Source organism: Notolabrus celidotus, chromosome 10 (genome assembly GCF_009762535.1).
Source record: "Notolabrus celidotus isolate fNotCel1 chromosome 10, fNotCel1.pri, whole genome shotgun sequence".
Lineage (NCBI taxonomy): Eukaryota > Metazoa > Chordata > Actinopteri > Labriformes > Labridae > Notolabrus > Notolabrus celidotus.
The window spans coordinates 30,086,239-30,108,272 of NC_048281.1; the positions used below are offsets into that span (position 1 = coordinate 30,086,239).

At 43.2% G+C, this 22,034-nt stretch overlaps 1 protein-coding gene across 3 annotated transcripts in view; it reads right to left on the reverse strand.

Moving 5' to 3' along the window:
- si:dkey-91i10.2 (uncharacterized protein LOC555224 homolog) overlaps nucleotides 1-22,034 on the reverse strand; it is a 105,382-nt gene that overhangs the window by 27,142 nt on the left and 56,206 nt on the right. For all 3 annotated transcript variants that reach the window (XM_034693178.1, XM_034693180.1, XM_034693179.1), the window contains 2 exons: nucleotides 13,897-14,048; nucleotides 2,649-4,321 (listed from right to left, as the gene is read on the reverse strand). In XM_034693178.1, coding sequence (XP_034549069.1) covers nucleotides 2,649-4,261 — 1,613 coding nt within the window. In that variant the 5' untranslated portion in view covers nucleotides 4,262-4,321; nucleotides 13,897-14,048. The remainder of the gene's footprint in view (nucleotides 1-2,648; nucleotides 4,322-13,896; nucleotides 14,049-22,034) is intronic.

Genomic DNA, 22,034 nt, shown 5'->3' on the forward strand with positions numbered 1-22,034 from the left:
CACAAGGACACACACAGCAGATATTTTTCTGCTGCCTTCTTGCAGTACAGCTTCAGACATCCATCATCCCTTCCAGCAGTGCAGACAAAGGAGCGACAGTCAGTGGAGGGTCCTGACAGGCAGGGGGAGATACTGACTATATCTCCCATCTATCACAGCATACAGCCTGCTGGAGGGAAGGAGTTTATATCATCCGACCGGCCTTATCAAGCAGCCCCTCTGTGTTCAGGGTCTGATATTTACATTGCATGGAGGCCTGGACCCGATTGGCACCATAGAGCTGTAAAACACACCCTCTTCTTGTTTGTCCTTGATCACAATGAACCCTGACGGAGTGAAAACTGCATTTATTAAGCCAAAAGCTGACAGAGAGAGACAGGAACGAGACAGCAGGTCTGCGGGGACGCTGCCAGTCTTCCAGTCTGACATGTTTGATGCCAACCCTCCCGCCCACGGTCTCGTCTGAAGAGCCAACACTGTTAGCTCTGACAGCTGTTAGCACAATAACTGAGATAAATCGATAACACAACAACTCGTTAAGGCTCAAACAGATGGACTCACACACACAGATATAACACTGGCACTGCCAGGCACACACGGAAGCATGTTCACACACACACACAGAAATAAACACACACACACCTCTGCTGATGAGAGCTGCTAGAGGGCTTACATGTGATGTGAGCTACAGAATCTCATTTCACATCTAAAAGGATTAACAGGATTTAAAAACAACATGCTCATTGGTAAAATTGTCCAGTCTCACAAGTACCAGGGAGCAAAAAGGGAAAAATAAAGAAATAAATCACGGATCCTTTGTTCTCGTTTGGGTTGCCTGAAGCTGGTTTGAATTCAAAGATGGAGCCACACACAAAGGACTCTCACAACTCATGCACAAGGCGAGCATGGGCAGAGAGTACGCAGGTGGAGAGGTAGAGAGGTAGACATGATGCTAAACTATTCAACGTTTCATTCCGAGTCTTTGTGATTGCTTTGAAGAGAAGTGGTTACATGCACACATACTTGGATGATGTCGTTTATACATATTCTTAATCTTGGGGTATTTTGCATGTTTGACCACACCTGCCATCATGTTGCATGTTGCTCTCCTCTCCTCTCTCATCATGGGCAACATGAGATCTCTGGCTAATAATGGAGGCAGCAGTAGCTCAGTCTATAGGGACTTGGCTTGGGAACCGAAGGGTCACCGGCTCGAGTCCGAGTATGGACAAAGTTTGGCAAGTGGACTGGTGGCTGGAGAGGTGCTGGTTCACTTGCCTGGGCACTGCCTAGGTGCCCTTGAGCAAGGCACCGAGTGCAAGGTTAATGGCAGTATCCTCACTCTGACATCTCTCCCAAAGTGCATATCCAATGCATGTGAGTGTGCATGATTGTATGTATATATACCAAAAAACTGTGCATGTAGCATGACCGAAAAACAACATGAACAACTCCCCCCTGGGGATTAATACGTACCTTGGGGGACCGGGCCTTTGCCATAGCCGCCCCCACCCTCTGGAACTCTCTCCCCCCACACATCCGTGCTTCATTTAAGAAACAGTTAAAAACTTACCTTTTCAAACAGGCATTCCCCACACATTAATTATTCCACCTCTTCCCTTGTCGTCTGCTTGTCTTATATGTCTTTATTGTATTTATTTATTGTCTCTCTTGTAAAGCGTCTTTGAGTTCTTGTAAAAGCGTTATATAAAACTTAGGTATTATTATTATTATTATTAATAAAGTAGATTTAAAAAATGATAAGATGGACGAGCTAACAGGACTAGCCAGGAGTCAGACGGAGTTTCAGGTATGTAGCATGGTGTGCTTCATGGAAACATGGCTGCATCAGGATATTCACGACCACAACGTCTCCATTGACGGCTTCCAGACTGTCCAGGCGGACCAGGATAGCACAGAGAGCGCTGTGGGCCTCCGACCAAATTATCTGCACAGGGAGATCTCTCATGTCACATTGGACCCGACTACGGCGTCCAACGTTCTCAACACTGCCATAGCCAGACTCCAGACAAGACCACCAGAGTGCCCTCTTCCTGATCTCCAGGGACTTCAACCATGTATTTTCTACATAGCTGATTATTGTATTTGTATAACTTATTATGTATAAGAGCAACTGTAATGACTGAATCCCCCCCCCCTGGGATAAATAAAGTATTTCTGATTCTGATGTTAGCCTGTTGATGTGCACAAATGCAGGCGTGGTTTATCTTAAAACACCTGATGAAGACCAGTGGGTCAAGCGTGAAGATGAATGTGGGCTTGTCTTCTTATTCTTGATCTCTTTTTTTGATCACTGTTTGGATGTAGAGATAAATTCAGACAGGTGATCATATTGATCACCAAAGCAGCACAGAGAAGACAGGGGACCTGAATGACATCAGGCTGTCAAAAAGCATCAGGAGGAACCACTGCTACTGATTTTTAAGAGACAAGGTGCTCTCTCAATACTCTCTAAATGCCTGCAGACCTTACTAGTTGGTTGTATAAACAAAGCTGGATCCAGTTTGATACTAAAATCTGGTCTCATGCCTACAGATTCTACATTTTTATGCAAAATCTTCACAAAGGTCACACATGTAACACAACAAAACACTTTCACGCCACAACATTGCTTGAGATAAACGTACCTCTTCTTGATGAGGTCCAGTGCAGAGCCAATGAGGCCATCCTTCATCTTATAGATCTTGGCTCCGTAGCTGGACAGGTCCGTCCCCTCCAAAAGGAGCGCCGGGCAGCAGCTGGAGGGCCGCTCAAAGTTCTCCCTGCAGGGCGGGAAGGGAACCGATCCAGCTGGTTCCAGACTGCTCCTCCTACGCCGGGTGCTTCCATCCTCTCCCAATGCAGCAGGGGGGGCTTTCTCCTGGCCTGAGCTGGCCAGGGGTTGCAGGGGTAGACGTGGAGTGGGGACTGTGCGGATGGGAGAGTACGTGGTGGTAACATAGGTGGAGATAGGAGCTGCACTGATGTTACATGGAAGTGTTTCTGAGGAGGTCTGCAGGGTTTCAGCATTGTGTCCTGTCCTTTCAGCTTTGCACATTTCTCCCTCCACCTTCTCTGAGTCTTCCCAGTTTCTTCCAGGGGAGCTCTGCTGAAGGAAAGTCTGATCAGAAGGAGGTATTCTACTGTCGGCCTCAGATCTTCCTGAAACCACAGAATTCCTTGTGGACTCCTTGCCTTGTTCTCCCTCCTTCTGCCTCATCCTCTTAAACTCCTCAAATGTTGGAATATGAAGGCGTCCCACAGGAGGTCTGCAGCGCTCGGATGCAGAGTCTGAGGCACTCCTGCTGCCTGCAATGTTGTCTGTGGTGTAAGATGTCTTCACCACCTTGGGGCTAGATGGGGAGCTTTGGAGAGCCAGGTTGGGGCTGCTGTTCTGCCGTCGGAGCTGCAAGCGCCTCAGAACTTCCTGTTTGATGTCTTCTGGGTTTGTGATGCGCATCGTGCACATCGGCCTGGACCCAGGAGTTGTTTGAATTACATGATTCACACCCTCCCGTTCAAAGGGGGCAGCCCCTGGAGACATTTGAGGCCGTAAAGGGAGGGGCTTCAGAGGCTCACCTGAAGACCTCGCACTCTGGAGGCGGAGTTTCTCCCTCAGGCCTTTCCTCGCATCCCATTCGTCGACACCACCAGGAAACAGCAACTGAGGGAAGAGCGGTAAGTCCTTCCTGGGTAGTCCATGTCTAGGGTAATATGCTAGATTATCTGGGCTGGGTACCAGTCCATGTGCTCCCACTATAGATCCATCTGGAGACCCCCCACACCAGTGGCTAGTGGAGGTGTAGCGTAAAATAAACTCACTGTCCATGCTCCTATAGGGGGCAGCACTTAATCCATAGAGGCCAGAATCTGCTACATTGTTCCAGTTCAGGTTCTCCATACTCCTGTAAGGTCTGCTGCCGTTACTGCCAGTGTGGCCACAGAAGCCTGGAACCAGACCCTGGCCTGGCCCCGCCCCAAGAGGACCCTGCCTGCTGGAGCAGTACCTCAGGCCCAGGTTTGTGAGCAGGGTGCTGCTGTTACACCGGGCCATGAGTGGGAAGGGAGGCCCCTGGACACCCGTGTAGTGAGAGACGCCGGGTCTGTGTCGGGGGAATGAGTTCAAGGGGTCGGGGGACAGGGGGAGGTTGGCGATGCAGGGCTCCATGTTGATGAGGAGGTCAAGCTGAGAGCCGGCGGAGGCTGCAGCAGAGGAGGTGCAGGGGTAGTCACATGGTGGAGGAGGCTTTACGTCTGGCATGGCTGCGGGCTGAGCGAGCAACCCTCAGACACGCAGTCAGCTGGGATGAAGATGTGCAGCCTGCAGGGATGGAGAGATAGTGTGTGAAGATATGATCAGAGATAAAAAGCTGACACACACGTTCATGTGGACAACAACTGAACATGCTTTCCACAAAGTCCCTGTAGTGCTCTCTTTGTGTTGATAGTATCAGTATGTGCAGAAAATCACATTTGCTGTAATCCCGCCTGCATCCATATCATGATCAGTGTTCACATTTTAACCTGTTGAATCTTGATTTTAACCCTTTAAAGACCAAACTACTTCACTACAAGTAACATGTCACACAGCTGATCTCTTTTATGGAGCCACATTCATTAATAAAAGTCAAAATCCACTCTCTTTTTGTTGTTTCTGGTCTCCTGCAGCTCTCAAGGGTAGCTGAGAAATGCTTTGCAGTGTTTCCCAGCTCCTCTTTAACAGAGTCTTAAGGGTGTTTACTCAGCTGCCTACTAAAGCCTGAAATAGAGCTTTGACTTTAAAGAAAACAGTGAAGATGTAGTGCAAACATGAAAACAATGAGCTAGAATCATAGAGGATATGAAACATGGAAGAAGTCTAAGTGAAGCACCCGCTGGCCTTCAAGAGATGCCTCGGGGCGGTTGCCATATTGGAAATACCGACTCTCACTGACTACTCGCTCATGTAGAAAGAGATGGAGAGATGAAGGTAAAGTCATATCTGTGGTGCCTGCTAAACAGCAACCATTTGACCTGTCAGTGAAATTAGCCACTCCCCTAAATTTGTATATTCACAATGGATGAGTTATCAAAATATTTATCCCCTGTACAATTGATTCAAATACAAATATGAGATAACAGAGACCTAAACACTTTTTGAACCATGCTTCTGTGTTTGATATTTCTGAAAATGGGCATTTTAATATTTCCTGTTAAAGCTGGGGTTGGTAATCAGATTTAGATACACTTTTTGTCATACTGGTTACAATGATCTTTATGTCCTGATGGCAATCATTACATGATGTGTTCCTAAAAAAGAGTGAAAAAAAACTGCTATCTACAGCCGGAGTAAACCTGGGAAAACACCAACCAATCACCGTTTTTTGGCTCCCCAAATTTTAAACCAATCAAATCCCGTCCAGCCGTTCTGCCCTCCTCCTGCGCGTACATTTCCCCGGCGTGCACTCCTCTGAGTCCACGTCTCCTGCCTCTACTTCCCCTGACTCTACTGACTGCCCCTCTCGCTCGTCCTTGGGCCTGTCCCCTCTGACCTGATGAGGTGCTTTACTCAGGACTGTAGTCCGGATCAGAGTCTAAAAAGCTCTCACCAACAAGCAGAATAATTAATGACGTTCAGTAAGTCCTACAGAAAATATATATTTATTGTAGCGTCCGTCCGGACGCTGTAGGGATGACGAGCCGATTCGTGAACACGTTGAGTTTTAATAACCGGTCACTGTCGGCCGTGATCACGCCAACCAACAAAACAACAATCAATGTTTGAATGAATGAAAAACTTCTCCTCTTGTCTCTCCTCTCTCCTCTCTCCAGCTCGCACACTCTACACCTCTCCTGATGCCTTCACTGACCGTCAACACTGTAGGAATTAAGAACATCTACACTGAACACGTTTAACAAACAGTAGAGCTGTTACAGTATTATATATGTGTTATAACTTTTCTCCTGATATCGTGTCACCGGTACAACTGGATAATGCTAGCATGACAGTTGTGAGTACTAACAGCAGCCATGTTGGTTTGTGTTTTTAACTTTCACTATGATAATGTTTTGGTGAGGACCGGTTTTGAATCAGTCACGATCATATGGTCGAGAATCAGCGGCGCTCGTGCATGTGAGCGGGGGGGCGTCGTTTTGGAGGAGCTCCGAGGGAGGAGGGGAGGGGTTAGACGGAGTCATGAGGAAAAGCTACATTCAAATTCATGCTAGTTTTCCGAGACTACCAACCCTAGCTTTAAATCCCTGAAACTAAACTTTTGCTCAGATGTGTTCTTGTTGAGTGTGAGACAGTGTTAGAGGTAATATTACAGCTGCAGTCTCGACTGTAAGGGTTTTTACAATTAATAAGTGCAACAGCTCAAGGCTCATCATAATGCTGATTTTATTTATTTATTTATTTTTTAGGTTATATTTTTGGGCATTTCTAGCCTTTATTGATAGGACAGCTGCGGGGAGACATGCAGCGATTGGTCGCGGCTGGGAGTCAAACTGGCAACCTCTGCAATAAAGACATAGCCTCTGTGTGTGGGCCCTTAGACCTGTAGGCCACCAGTGCCCCATCATAATGCTGATTAATACTTCTCATATGTAAAATCATACAAGTTGGTCCTACCAGTGCTTCTTCCTTCTCCCCGCATGATCAGTTTGCAGAACTTTAAGATCAAGCTAACTGATTGGTCGGTAGGCTTGAGTTTTATACAAACTTCTGCTCTGCATTGGTCTGCACCCTCTCCCTCAGTCAACTGTCAGGCAGCCAATCAGCACAGAGGCTCGTTATCATAGCATCCCGCCCACTCAGATCATTGCATGGACAATGAAGTGAGAAACTGAGAGGCTGCAGATCCTCCAGAGGCTGAATTTGTGATGATTTTTTTTTTGCAACTGGGTTCAAAACCTTGCTTCAAAGATGAGGAGGACATGTTGTTAACAGCTTAGGATCAAATAGGACCTTTGATACTGCACTGGGCAAATGTCTTTTATATGAAATGTTCAATTTTAACTGCATTTTTTTTGCATTTCGGCATTACCTTCAGTTCTGCAGCTTGCAAAAATGTAGCTAATGCTCAGGCAGGTTGCAGCTTGATTTCCTCTGCTTTCCAGGGAGCTGCGTTTTTACATTACATATTCTATATTATGAAAATGAATATTTACTCTCTCAGTTTATTTGTCAGGGGCGATACATGTTGGCATTGTTACATCTTATTAAAGGGCGACTGAGTCAGATGGCTGATTTGCAGTCTTTGACCCTGGTCAGATTTTTGTGACTACAGAGGGAAGTCAATATTTCAGGATGTTTCTGGCATAAAGTGATTTCATGTCCTTTATAATGAATTCCACAGCTCCTGAGATCTGAACTTTTATACTATGCACATAAATATACAGCAGATATGATTCACATTTGGTGACCTTGGAAACTCCTAAATCTTAAACTGATCTGTTTCCTAAAATGGGGAAGAAATCGAATAAATTCTGCTATCTAAAGCCGGAGAATGATTCAAAATGAATTCTAATGGAATCATATTATGAAGATGTTATCATCTCATGTCATTGTTTCACAGAATACAGTTTTCTAACTAATGGTTTCAAAAATGACTGGATGACGAGTCACAAGTTTATTCTGCAGAAAGATAATGGATGCTAAATTTGATGATTTCATTCAGAGAACATCTGTAATATTGTTCAACACACAAACATGGATAATATTCATGTTAACACATTCTGAGGGAAATTGATTTTGAATTGCCTTCTCTGTAATCAGAGTAAACACTCTGTGCCTGATGGTACAGCTCAGCTCTTATATCACTGAGCCCACAGTTCAGACTCTGTCACTGGCGTGGGCCATGTGACAGAGATTTGTTCGAGGTCTTCAGCTGTGTGGGGACAACAGCTCGGTCCACACACATATTGGTATATTGGATAACCACGGCTCTGAATGCAGAGACAGTGCCTCTGGAGCGTGGTTCCTTCACCAGAATAATCACATTCATTTTATATAAATGGCTCCCTGTCTACCCCCTCAGGCTTTTCCCTTTTTTTCTTTCTCTGCAGCAAGAATAATAATAGAGGGATTATTGCCCTGCTTGTCAGGCTATTAAAACATGAGATTGAGAGAAGGATACAGAGAGACAGACAGTGCAGGAGGCAGAAAGTAAGAGGAGAGAGCTGGTGGAAGAGACAAAGATGAGACAGAGAGAGAGGAAATGAGTGTGACGCTGATAGAGAGCTGTAAGCCGAGGGGACAGAAATGAAGATAACTGCTCGGCTGTCCGCTGGCGGCCCGCTCCGCTCGTTCCCTCTGACTAATCAGACAGCAGTCGTAGATTAGCCCAGAGCAGAGAGAGCTGGGAAGACGGTGCCGGTTGAACCACAGCTCCTTCTCTCTCTCTCTGTAATGAGTACAAACAGCATGTCTACCGCCCATCATCCGTTTCACATGTTCTGTCTACATTGCAGTCAGCCGCACGGGGTTACAGCTGTGATTATGATTATGAAACAGCGACTCAGAGGGCTCATCCCTGATGCATTATGTGAATAATAAAACCCAAATCATCTCTAGGCTCAAATGCTTCCTAATGCCACAGCACGAACAGGCCGCCGCACTTCTCTGCAGCTTTGCTGTAATAGATAAATCTCCAGTCCTCGCATGCTTGGAGGTAAGCAAGGCTGCGATCAGAGTTAATCAGTAACGTCCAACATAACAAGCACAGGCGGCTTAATCAAATTCCATTTGTTAGCTGTTTATGAAATGAAACGCTCAAAAACAAAAAGCAAGGATATTAATCAGCTGATCTGAAGTGACTCCTTTCGAGACAGAGGACTGGAGCTCAGGGGACTTCAATGAAATTCATTCCAGGAAACATCACAGCCTCCAAGGACAGAGGAAATACTTTCCTCTATCAACACATCACAGGAGCAGACCGAGATAATGAACTCATCATGAGGTTTTGAGTTAAATAGTCACACCTTCCATCCATCCATTATCTTGACCGCTTATCCCGGTAGGGGTCACGGGGGGCTGGAGCCTATCCCAGCTGGCTTCGGGCGGAAGGCAGGGTACACCCTGGACAGGTCGCCAACCTATCACAGAAATAGTCACACCTTTATGCTAAAATTAGAGATGGACCGATATGTTTTTTTCGGGGCCGATACCGATTATTAGTAGTCACGGAGGCCGATAACCGATATTTGGAGCCGATATTCATTTGCAGTAAAAGGAAAAAAAATATTGGCGTCAAAATTTTTAAAAATACAAGCTCCAACACTTAACTTATTTAAATGCCTTTAAGCTTATGTTTATTAAACAGCTTTTCAGATTTGCAACATGTTAAAGTTTTTTTTTATCTTAGACAAAAGACATCTTTGTTTTAAAATTCTAACACAAAGTGCAGGGAGCTCTCAGGCTCAGCAGCATGTCTTATAAAGTTCAATGAAAACTTAAACAAACAAATAGCTCCCTAAAGTTTTCTACAGTAAATAAAGTTTTCCAAAATTCCAATATAACTGAAATGTTAATCTTTCACTTATCTTTATTTTATGGGGGTACTTCAGTGTTTTTGAATTGGGGTTGTATGAGTTTTAAACATAGATTGTAAATAAAAATGGACAGCGTTGCTCCGCCTCTTCCCGTTGTACGTTTCTGAAGCCAAAAAATCCCTCTCCTGGGCGCTGCCATTGTGCAGCCAGAGCCTCTGAAGCCACTGTAACAAGCTCCGCCCTACAGTACAGCATAGCGTCACAAGACGCTGTGTGTCCTTTGAAGTTTCCCTCCACGGCGGCTGTGAATAAAAGGAAACCAGGAAGTAAAACCCCGTTTTTTAAACTCTAATAACTAACGAAAAAGAAACTTTTCAGGAAAAAGAGGCCTTGGACACAAAACAGTCAAATACTAACTACATATCACCACAGCATACGGATGAGAGAAACATTCGTATGACGTGTATTTATTTTTTAAAGTTTGACTGCTCCCCCATTCAAATGAATGGGGGAGACAGATTTTTGACCTATACTGCAGCCAGCCAGCAGGGGGCAGACACACTGCTGAAAGCTTCACTTCCAGCCGAGCAAGATGCACCCCTGGTTTTAAATCACTAGTAACTGTAGGGGCCACAACGGATGCTGCTCAGCTCGTCTCCTGCAATGAGAAACTGCAGGGAGAAATTAAACGCAACCTACGCTACGGTTTCTGCAGACGGTGTCATTTCTGCCACGTGATTTAGCGAATTTTGAAAGATTCCGACCCGAGCACTCACTTCTGTTTAGGTGTTCGCTCTATTTGGAGTTACCTTGTGGTGCGGCTGCATCAGAGCCAAAATAACCCCGTTTGAAATTGTTCTCATCGGCTGTCGGATTTTTAAAAAAGGCTGATGCTGATATGCGTCAAAATGCTGATAATCGGTCTATCCCTTGCTAAAATGCTCACAGTAATCCCAGTACCAGTCTGATAGTGAGCATGCTAGCTTCTGCAACACCTGAACACTTCATGCAGTACATGCTAATGAAGATGTTATATGTGTTGCAAGTTTCTGTCATAAACTAAAATAATGGCTGAATTTAAACTTTGATGTAATGATAGTACTAAATGTCAAGTCAAATGATCACCAATATATGGTTATATAACGTAATTGGTTCGTATACTGTATATAAGGTTTAATTAATACCATTAGATCGGTCAAATGAGAAATGTCATTCAACAAAGTCATTAGGATTCATCCTCTTGTATCGCCTGATATCGGCCTCCTGAAATATCTGTCAGTTTCTTTCATCTTTTCAGTTTCTGTGGACTGACTGTATTTGAGAATGCCAGAACACTTGGCCTCTGCATTCCCTTACAGATTCTCTTGTTATCCTCTCTGGCAGAAACAAGATGAGTGCATGTGTGCATAGTTTTATTGGATAAAAAATGCTGATATGTGGAATTTGGGTTTAATTAGCTTGAGCGTGTGTCTGAATAGCAGGCAGCATGCAGCGCAGCAGGCCTGTGCCTCTCCCTCTCCCTCTACCTCGCTCTCTCTCTCTCTCTGCCTTTCTCTGGTTGAATTACTGCCAGAATAAAGGCTCTCTGGAGGGCCGCACTCTCTCCGCTCTCTCTGTCACTGGAGCTGACTGAGGGATAACTCATCCCTACCAGCAGGACAGTAAATCAGCCACCATGTCCCAGCATGCACGGAGGCTGGTTCGTCCAGATATGATGGCAAAGAGTGTGAAGAGGATAGCCTCAAAATGAGAATGTAAATCATTGATGTGATCGGATTCACTGCCGGTCCCTGCAATATTAAAGACTCTTACAAACCTCTGTGTGCTCAAGTCAGTTTGTGTATCATAGTGAAGTCCTCACATTTTAAAGTGTGTAGATCTTGACTGTTTTCAGGGTTGAGACTTTACCTTCAATATCTTCTTTAGCATTCAAAGATTATCTGGTCTCTGGACTTTATTCTGTCTCCTCTTTTAAGTTTTTAACATCACAATGCTGATACTTTGCTCCAAAAGAAATGCCTTAGTGAGGAAGAACTTGACTGGCCTCCACCAATCACTGACCTAAACTCCATTCAACATCTTAGTGGAGGAGCTGCTCTCCTGACTGGGAGCTCAGGTCCTAATGCACAGCCCCCAGTGTCGACCTTAATGATGCTCTTGTGACTGAAGGGGAACAAATCCTCGCAGCCGGCCCGGTTTAAAAATCTGCAGAGCCTTGAGCCAGAAGTGAAGGGGATTTTAAAGCAGCAGATTAAAGACCATGATTTTGGAAAGAGAGGTTCAATTATCACATGAGGGTCTAAGTTAGAAGGGTCCAAACTTTTTAGTTATAAAGAGCAATTATCCAAACAGAAAAAAAGAAGGAAAAGGAAACAACAGAGCTGCAACCTCAGGTATTGAAACTGAAGCGAATGTGGGAGTGCAAGAAGTCGCAATTCCTTGAGTGTCCATTTGAAAGCTGGCTCCAAAAGTTAGGAAACCCCATCAGGTCCCATATAATAATACATATATTTACAGCAGAACTAAACATGTTTACAGCCCAGTACATTAAATGTTTTTGGTCCTTATCTCAGGGCTGGATGGTAAATCAATTTAATCAATTTATTCATATTTGTGGCTTAGAACAATTTCTTAAAATGCTAATCTAGATTTTCCAATTAACTCCCTGCCACTTCCCTAAGGCTCTTGTAACTCCAGTCCTCCCACTGTTTACTTCCTACAGATGCACAACAACAAAATCTTGACTGCTAGCATAAAGGAAGAGTTGGTTCCCAAAAAGGCACAGCGCCACAGTCTCGTCCGTCATTTGAAACTGATTCAGTTTTGCGGCGTCAGGCCTTCTACAAACCACTTAAGGCAGCAGCACAACCAGTTTATATCACTCATTGATTATATTAAGGTAAGATGTATGCATAATGAGGCATAATAAGGGGATAATAAGGCTGATTTGAATAACAAGTGGGCATGTTGTAGCTGCCTATGGTGACGACTGCCATCTTTGGGCTTCTCTGAGACTACGTCCATGTTTCATACACCCTTTAGAAACAACCAGCATGATAAGATTATAATCTATTAGTTCATATACAATACCAGTCAAAAGTTTGGACACACCTTCTCATTCAATGGTTTTTATCTACTTTAATTATTTTCAACATTGTAGATTAACACTGAAGACATCAAAACTATTGAATAATCTGGTTTTGCCATAATCTGGATTACAACAGTAGTCAAATAGGGCTATCCATTGTGTGCTAACCCTACCTCTGAACAACACAACTGATGGTCTCAAACACATTAAGAAGGCAAGTCATTCTACAAATGAACTCTTGACAAGGCTCATGTTAATTAGAAACCATTCCAGGAGACCACTTCATGAAGCAGACTGAGAGAATACCAAGAGTGTGCAAAGCGGTCATGAAGGAAAAAGGGGGCTACTTTACAGAATCTAAAATATAAAACATATTCTGCTTTGTTTAACACTTTTTTGTTCATTAAATAATTCCATATATGTTCTTTCATAGTTTTGATGCCTTCAGTATTAATCTACAGTGTTTACAATAATCACAATAAATACAAACCCTTGAATGAGAAGGTGTTTCCACACTTTTGACTGGTAGTGTACATGCAACACATTTAGCAGAGCAGTGGTCCTTACCAGAGGGGGACATGTACACGAATGTAATACTTTTGAATTAAGTTAGTTGTTTCAGAAAGCAGCTCTCTGAGTATCCATGCAGAGATGTATGAGAGCCACATTGTTGCACAATCCAAAAGGAGAAAGTTGGGGTTCAATTGAGCTAAAAATGTATCTTCAGTCATCTCTGTTAATAAGATCTACTCTCTTTACAGATAGCTCAGTTTAATTCTTTATTTCAGGTGATCATACACTAATGAAAAGATCCTAAAGAATACTTAATTCTTCCTTTCATCAGGACATCCTCTGATCTTGCACGCTGCACCTTTCCAAAAGTTCATGGATCAATGGTACAGCAAGGTTTTTGTCAAATCTACAGTGCTCTGAGAGGAAAAAAAGAACCTTATATTACAACTAAAACCACTGCTCACTGCTCTCTCTCTTAATTTGTCTTAATAAACTTCATTGAATCACTTTTGAGAACTTATCTGTCTTCAAACTGCACATTTTGTTTGTGATTTTCACAGATTCTATAAACGATTTAACATCTCATGCCATGAGACTCTGCTGCTTCTGTGAGATCCTGTCAGTGCATGTGAGCCTGGCTGTGTTGTTGGTGAGTCAGAGCCTGTTTTTGCTATCGGCACATCTCTCCTCCTCACTGACTGGGCAGAGGTTGCCTAACAGTGAGCCTCATGTTGCAGGGATCAGGTTTTGAAAGCGAGTCCTCGTGTTGCAGCCGGCAGTTCCTGCAGCAGCCGGCAGCGTGCAGTCTGATCTTCTAAACTTACCCCATTTTAATCAAAGCCTCCGCGCTGCTCCTCTCCTCGTACAGGTCACACCGGCTCAGATCCCAGGGTGCCCGGCTTCCTCTTCCTCAGTCTCTCCTCTCAGTTCAGCAGTCTGTCTGGAGTTTCTTCGAGCCAGCAGACGTGGCCGCGAGCTACCAGAGGGAAAAAAGAAGCAAAAAGGGACGTGAATCAATGAGCTGCTTTTTCTAAAAATAACAACAAACTGGAGACAATCGCTCGGCAAAATGCTGCTGCTGCTGCTGCTGCTGCTGCTCACTCGGCTTAACAAGCAGACACACAGAGCAACAGAGACTGCAGGCTGGAATATCAGATGTATCCTGATACTGTAAAACAAACCGTGTCCTCCTTTTACAGATTGAATTAGATGTTGTGTCAATTACATAATTAGTGTTTCTCCATCAGCAGAGAGATTACAGGGAGTCACACAAACATGTGCATGCCTAGAAAACAGCCCCGCCGATAATTATGCAACATTATTATTCAATAATGTCACTAATGCTGGATTATCTATACACGCAGCATCACAGATTTACATGGACTTAAGTTTCCCCTTCATATGAAATTTATGATGATGTTTCATTAGCGGTGATATCATGCAGAGGAAATGAACACTGGTGGCGCTCATCCATAATGACACCACAGGGGGAGATAAGGAATATGTGATATCTTATGCAAGTGCACCTGTCTGATGAGCTATATAATAAACAAAATAATGACATTAGAGGTTTTTTGTTGGAAAATATATCAGATAAAATTATATTTAAGGAAACCAAAATTATTCAGCTAGAAAAAAACAATGAATTTTGATTCAAAAAAGAAACTCGCCCTGCAAAACTGACGTTAAAATTAAGATATCATGTGCATTGTGATTTGCTAAATGAAGAGATAGATGATGCATTAGCAATATGCAATATATAAATACGTAGCTGCCCCTGAAAGCTAACGGTTTCTAGTATAAGAAATAAATCTGGTGCAAATCTGCATTATGCATTGACCCAAATAGTATGATATTAATATTATATATAAGAAATATAGATCAAATGCAACAGTAGTAATACATGCCTACACTCTAAAACTAGACATTGACTGAAACAGAGTTGAGTTCTTCTAGAAATGAGGACTTCAATAATGTCATAATAAACAACATGATATAACGTATGCAGAGAGATAAACCACACAAATTCCAGGCATAACTCCACAGCACACATGAATGTAATGTAGGCCAACGCGGCCAAAATTCAAACAAAAGCTCCAGAAATGAGCATCACACACACAAACAGACAAACACACACACACACGACTCCTATTCAGCTCTCCAGGAATAATGAAGAAAAACAAAGACCCCCACCTCGTCTTCAAACACAGCTCCTCTAACCAAACTCTGCCTCCAACACTTCAGCATCTCCAGCCACACGATGAGAAAAGCCAAATGTTGTCATTCTAAGCTCGGGTCACATGACCTGTGACGTAAACACACACGATCTCCCCTCCTCTCTCCTCTCCTCCCCCCCCTGTGGGATTCTGGGATGCAGAGTGCTGTGGCTGCAGCATCCACAGCTTTGACAAGTGACTGTCACTGAGAACCCAGCCCCCCCTCTCCTCACCCGTCCCATGAGTGCTGGATGATTGACAGCTGGCTTCCCTTGGACCCTCCCCTCTCTCTCCCATGCTGAGTCCGGCTCCTACTTTGCAGAACTTTTTATTTCCCTCACTTTTTTTCTGACCAGATGTGTTGATTTAAAGCAGATTCTCAGACTTTGAATGAGCTCAGTTCTGCGTCTTCAGCTCCACTTAGTTTGCACAGAGGGAGGCTTCTCGCTCCTCTTGCTCACAGAATAACCTCGCTCTGACAATCCCACTGAAACCGATAGGCTTCTTTTCAGAGAGGGAATGAGGAATTGGATATCAGCTCTGACTGAAGTGACCCATTTATTTATTTCATTTCTTCACCCTTTTTTTTTTTTTTTTATATCAGGCGAGTGTTTAAATCACTGAGTCCATTCCCTGCCGTTCCAGCCCGTTTCATCCATCCTCTCCTCATGGGTGCTTCACATCCTCCTAAACTATGTAGAAGTGTTTCTCAGACTGTCCGGGCAGCCTTATTACTGCTCTATGTGTGTATGTGTGTGTGTGTGTGTGTGTGTGTGTGTGTGTGTGCGCGTGCCAGACTAAACGTCTTTCAGATCTTAGGCAGTGGTAGAAGAGGTGATAATAATGTGCTCCGTGGTTTTTTGACACCTTCACTGCTCCCTACAGACACCAACACTCACGCCTCCGTCTGTCTGGTCCAGCTGTGGAGTGTGTGTGCGTGTATGTGTGACTCAGAGAGAGAGAGAGAGAGAGTCTCACTTCAAGTCCACAAGTATCACCTTTTTAATAACATGCCTTAATAAATACAACATATTCAAAGAACTGAACATATCTCTGCTCTGTTCATTGCATCTGCAAGCATCTTGATCCACAAGGACTGAAAGCTTAATAATGGAGAGTTGAAAGATGCAGCAAAATGTCAGAATATGAAGCCCTAATATAACAGATCCTATCAAACAAGATATCGTGCTGTGTCTGGGTTTGTATCTTAAGTTCAAAGTCAGATGAAACTGAGTGAAATTGCAGATTAATTTGAATTCTGCAAGAAGGATGCATTCACATGCAGTCGTATGAGTTATAAAAAGACATCCCTGATCTGGAGTGTGATGTATTTCAGAGCTGTACTGCATCCACACATCACATATCTTAAAACAACAACAAGCACAGCAAACAATGGGAGGGTTTGAAGATGTGACAAAGTTTTAGGATTGAATACACAAGGACAACACCAGGAATATGAACCGAACACTGACTCACATCTAAAGCCAGGGTAAAAGATTATCGAAAGTCCAACTTGACAGAATATAAAGTCCTCAAAAGTTTGAGGACTGAATCAACATCTCTCTGACACGTTGTCAATGCAATCACCGCTCTGGGGATTGTACGTCTCTGCCAACCGCTCAGGTTACAGCTCACATCCATCAGGGTTTGACAGAGGGATAGTGAAACTGTGGCTAGGACAGGAGATATATCTAAAAGCAATACATACTTTGATGGAATAGATACCTCCTAATAACAAAACAATAGCATCAGGAGGGAGGAGGGAGTCCCTTCTTTTCTCTCTCTGTTTCTCCTCTCTTAGAAAAATGAATGTAAAATGTAGAGGTGGATACGACGCACTTTTAAAGCTGGGGTTGGTAATCAGATTTAGATACACTTTTTGTCATACTGGTTAAAATAATCTTTATGTCCTGATGGTAATCAATACATGATGTGTTCCTAAAAAAGAGTGGAAAAAAGCTGCTATCTACAGCCGGAGTAAACCTGGGAAAACACCAACCAATCACTGTTTTTTGGCTCCCCAAATTTTAAACCAATCAAATCCCGTCCAGCCGTTCTGCCCTCCTCCTGCGCGTACATTTCCCCGGCGTGTACTCCTCCGAGTCCCCGTCTCCTGCCTCTACTTCCCCTGACTCTATTTACTGCCCCTCTCGCTCGTCCTCGGGCCTGTCCCCTCTGACCTGATGAGGCTTTGCTCAGGACTGTAGTCCGGATCAGAGTCTAAAAAGCTCTCACCAACAAGCAGAATAATTAATGACGTTCAGTAAGTCCTACAGAAAATATATATGTATTGTAGCGTCCGTCCGGACGCTGTAGTGATGACGAGCCGATTCGTGAACACGTTGAGTTTTAATAACCGGTCACTGTCAGCCGTGATCACGCCAACCAACAAAACAACAATCAATGTTTGAATGAATGAAAAACTTCTCCTCTTGTCTCTCCTCTCTCCCACTCACACACTCTACACCTCTCCTGATGCCTTCACTGACTGTCAACACTGTAGGAATTAAGAGCATCTACACTGAACACGTTTAACAAACCTCCTGATATCATGTCACCAGTACAACTGGATAATACTAGCATGATAGTTGTGAGTACTAACAGCAGCCATATTTGTTTGTGTTTTTAACTTTCACTATGATAATGTTTTGGTGAGGACCGGTTTTGAATCAGTCACCATCATATGGTCGAGAATCAGCGGCGCTCGTGCATGTGAGCGGGGGGGGTCGTTTTGGAGGAGCTCCGAGGGAGGAGGGGAGGGGTTAGACGGAGTCATGAGGAAAAGCTACATTCAAATTCATGCTGGTTTTCTGAGACTACCAACCCTAGCTTTAATACCTTTTAAAAAAATTAGCTGCATCCTACACACTACTGGGACTAATGTCGAGAGAGGTGTTTGTACCCAACTCTAACCTAGAAGAAGCAAGTGACTGCCTTCATGCCCAAAGCATGCTGGATACGTTTCAAGGCGGACCAGCCAAGAGGCACCACTTCTTAACAGCTTTTCTCCCTCATTAGCTTTTAGTCATGAAAACTGTTGCAGACTATTAAGTAAACAAACCGTGTGAAGTGACGTTTCATTGAAAAGACTCTTGGTTATAATTGTCAATTTAATCATTTCATACATTTGGTGAAATTCAGGCATGAAAGTGAATGAATTATTGAGTTTAAGCTTGAAACATTTAGTTGAGAAGTGAACTTTAACATGGCCGGTTTGGATTGTAGTTCATTCATTCATCAAAAAGGACATTTGTGCCAAATTTCTGACATTCCTGAAGCCTCTAACACATTGCATGTCTGCACCAGAGCCAGAACGGAGTCCCTCCATCACTCCACCCCCTCGTGCTTACACAAAGAGCTCCACACTGACGTAATATTGGCGTCCCAGTGTGTGATTGCACATTGCATTGCGGAAGGGTGAGAGGCACGACTTGAAAACACACAGCGGGGGCTCCACTTCCACACACAAACACACACTCAGACATGCATACACACAGTGCTGCTCCGCCCTGCCGGCTCAGCTGTTCCACATCACGACCGTCCTCCCCTCATTCTGCCTCTGTTACCTTCGAGGGATGGTCAGAGGTAGAATAACTTCGCCCCAATATTTCATGCATTACACACTGCAGATGAGGTGTAACAGAGGCGTGGATATCCTGCCTTGAAATAGCAACATGTATCATTCCCAAGAAGAAGCTTGTACACACAGTGCCAAGGCTGGGAAAACAAATGAAGCTGTGATATTGACTTTATAGGGATATAACTTGTAACTGTGTGGGGGGTTTCAGAGAATGTGCATGAATATTTTTATCCAGAACTTTCAGAAAACACATATTTGAATGAACAGCAGACCTCTGTGGTGGTTAAACAACATTTAAACAGCCTTTCTAGTTCACCTCCCACCTCGCTGTGCTGTGACTCAGCAGGTGTCTGAGTCTGTGTGTGTGGGTGAGAGGCAGGCTAACGTTAGCACGGCTGGAGGTCACAGCAGGAGACAGACAGAGCTAACAGAGCTCACCGTGAGATCAGGAGAGGAGAGGACGGAAAGTCGAACAACATGAAATTATTATGTCCACCAAATGAGACGGAGGGATTACACTTTGTATGTTAGCCTTCATTTTTGGCCCTTTGAGACACTTCCTGTTTGATATGTTGATATCTCTATACTCAGAAGTTACAGGCAGCTTTTTTATGTCATGAATTATTTTTTACAATTTAATTTCAGTCTTTATATTTGCAATATTCTTGTGAAGCAGTTTGTAACTCAATCAAGGAGAGAGCTTCTGCAGGAACAAATGTAATCATGTGTCTTTTGTTTTCCTGCAGCTTGTAAAGCCTGATGAGCAGCAGTTTGTAGGAAACACAGAAGTTTGATCCTAATAAAAAGACATGCATGTGCAGCTATAACTTTATTTTTATGCATTGTTGGGTAAGTCAAACTAAAGCTTAGTGTTCATACTGCGAATCTTTGGGTGTGTGCTTTTGCTTCAGTGGTCACACATGCTGTATTTCCCCCTCAGCAGGTGGCAGAATGCAGCAGACTGTTGTCCTCACACTGTGTACCGGCGTGAAGTCTGGACTCAAACATAACCCAGAACACGACGGCTGCTGTGATATTTCACTTTGCTCGACAGCCCGCCCCAAAGTCATGCGCCACCAGCGTACGATAAAATACAGACGACTGGTTTGTCTGTTGTGAGTCCCCCTGAAGGAGCAATAACAACAGTCTGTAACAACAGAGAGTTAGACTGTGACCGCGGGAGCACAGAGAGGGAACGGGAGGCAGTGAAGTGAGGTGAGATGGAGTCCAAGCTAACATTCAATGCAAATTCCACTGCACACTTCAGCTGCGTCTAGTCAAAACAGAAAAACCCTTTCATTTGCACAACAAGTAGCTGACACTGCTGCAAGTTCAAGCTTTGAAGCAGATACTTCAATCAACATCTTCAACGTTCATTCAACAATCAAATCCCATAAGCCGGAGGATGGCTGTGAAAAGTTTGTCAGCTTGAGTTCAGAAACTTCACAAACTACTGAAGCAATATGATCCAGTTTTCATTCAACTGTATCTGAGTTTTTCTCCTAATCAAAGACTGCTTGAGATATCCTGCAAAATGTTACTCATCTGAAATGTTTGGGGAGGACTTTGAAGAAATATGCCACAGAAAAAAAGTACAATGATGTACTCTTTAAGATGGTTATCCATAATCTTAAGTGATAAGGTCTCCAAAGCCAATCAGCAACGTCTGGGTCTTCTTTATCTTCATGAAACAGAAGTTCAAACATGCATTCCTTCTAACAGCCAGCAGAGGGCAACTCCAAAGGCTGCAAAATAAGTAAAACAGTAAGTCAGTCTAAAGCCTCAGGTGCTCTTCATCTAAAATACACGAAGTTGCTTGTTCACACATCCCTCACAGTGTGAAGTCTCCTCTGTCGGATGAGGGGGATGAAGGGCAAGGGATGGAGGAGTCTGGGTGGATGCAGGGCATGACTTCAAAATCATGCTGCAGAAGCCACAGTGAAGTGTTTCCAATATGATGGCAGAGAAAGCAGCAGGATAACTTCTCAGTCAGTGGATTTGCATGAACACTTTTACCTAATGTGATTCAAATCTTTCTGATTGAGGACTCTGTCTTCTGTTTACACGGGTATGATCTGTTCTGATCTGGTGTTTACATGCTCAGGGCACTGATCATACCCTTGGTAGTGTACAGTACAATAACCGTGCAACACACTGTGCAATATCCCTGCCACTTTAACATCCTTGTATATATATCCTCCATTCACAGTGCTTTTGTACATAGCCAATTCAAACTATTCTTTTTTGTAATTAGTATTTTATTGATTTTTACTTAAGTCTTGTCACATTTGGGTGAAACACAAATATCTCCCTTTTTTTTTTTTTTTTTACATGAAACACAATATATAAATGAAATAATATTAATATAAATAAACAGATACATGGACTGAAATCTTTGATACCTTGACCAGGATAACAGGGATTCGTATAGAACCTAATGCCATCACTGCTTTGTTCGGTGTCTCTGTTTTACCTCTGTCTAAACTTCAAGCTGATTTGATAGCTTTCAGTACGTTGTTGGCGACACGGCTCATTTTATTGAAGTGGAAATCATCAGCCCCGCCCTCCCACACTCTATGGATTAAGGAAGTATTTAACAACCTGCAACTAGAAAAGATCAGATACACAGTAAGGGGCTCTTCTGAGAGGTTTCATAAGATGTGGGACCCTTTCCTGGATCATGCTAAGACAATTATCTTCTCTGTTATTCCCCAATGAAGCCTTACTTTGTGCTGCTTGGTTCTTGGCCTGACCTATGTCCTGTCTTATTTCTACAACCCTGATGTTCGAATATGAGACAACCCGTTCACTGTCACATATAAGGTTTGACCAAGTAGACCCATCTCCTCTTCAGTTATTGTTTTATTTCATTATTGTCACCTTCTTCTTTTTTTTCATTGTTAATTATTATTGTTGTTATTGTTGTTATTACTATTATTTTTTGTATTATTGTTGTTATTACTATGATTATTGTATGAGTATGTATGTATGTATACATATATATATATAATTGTATTGTTGGTTTGTTTTTGTTTGTACTATTATTATTTAAGACACTGTTAATTACAAGTGTATAACACATTTGTCAAATTCTGTCAGAAAAGTCCTAAAAAACAAAATTTTAAAAATAAATGAATAAATAGATACATAAAATAAACACATTTAA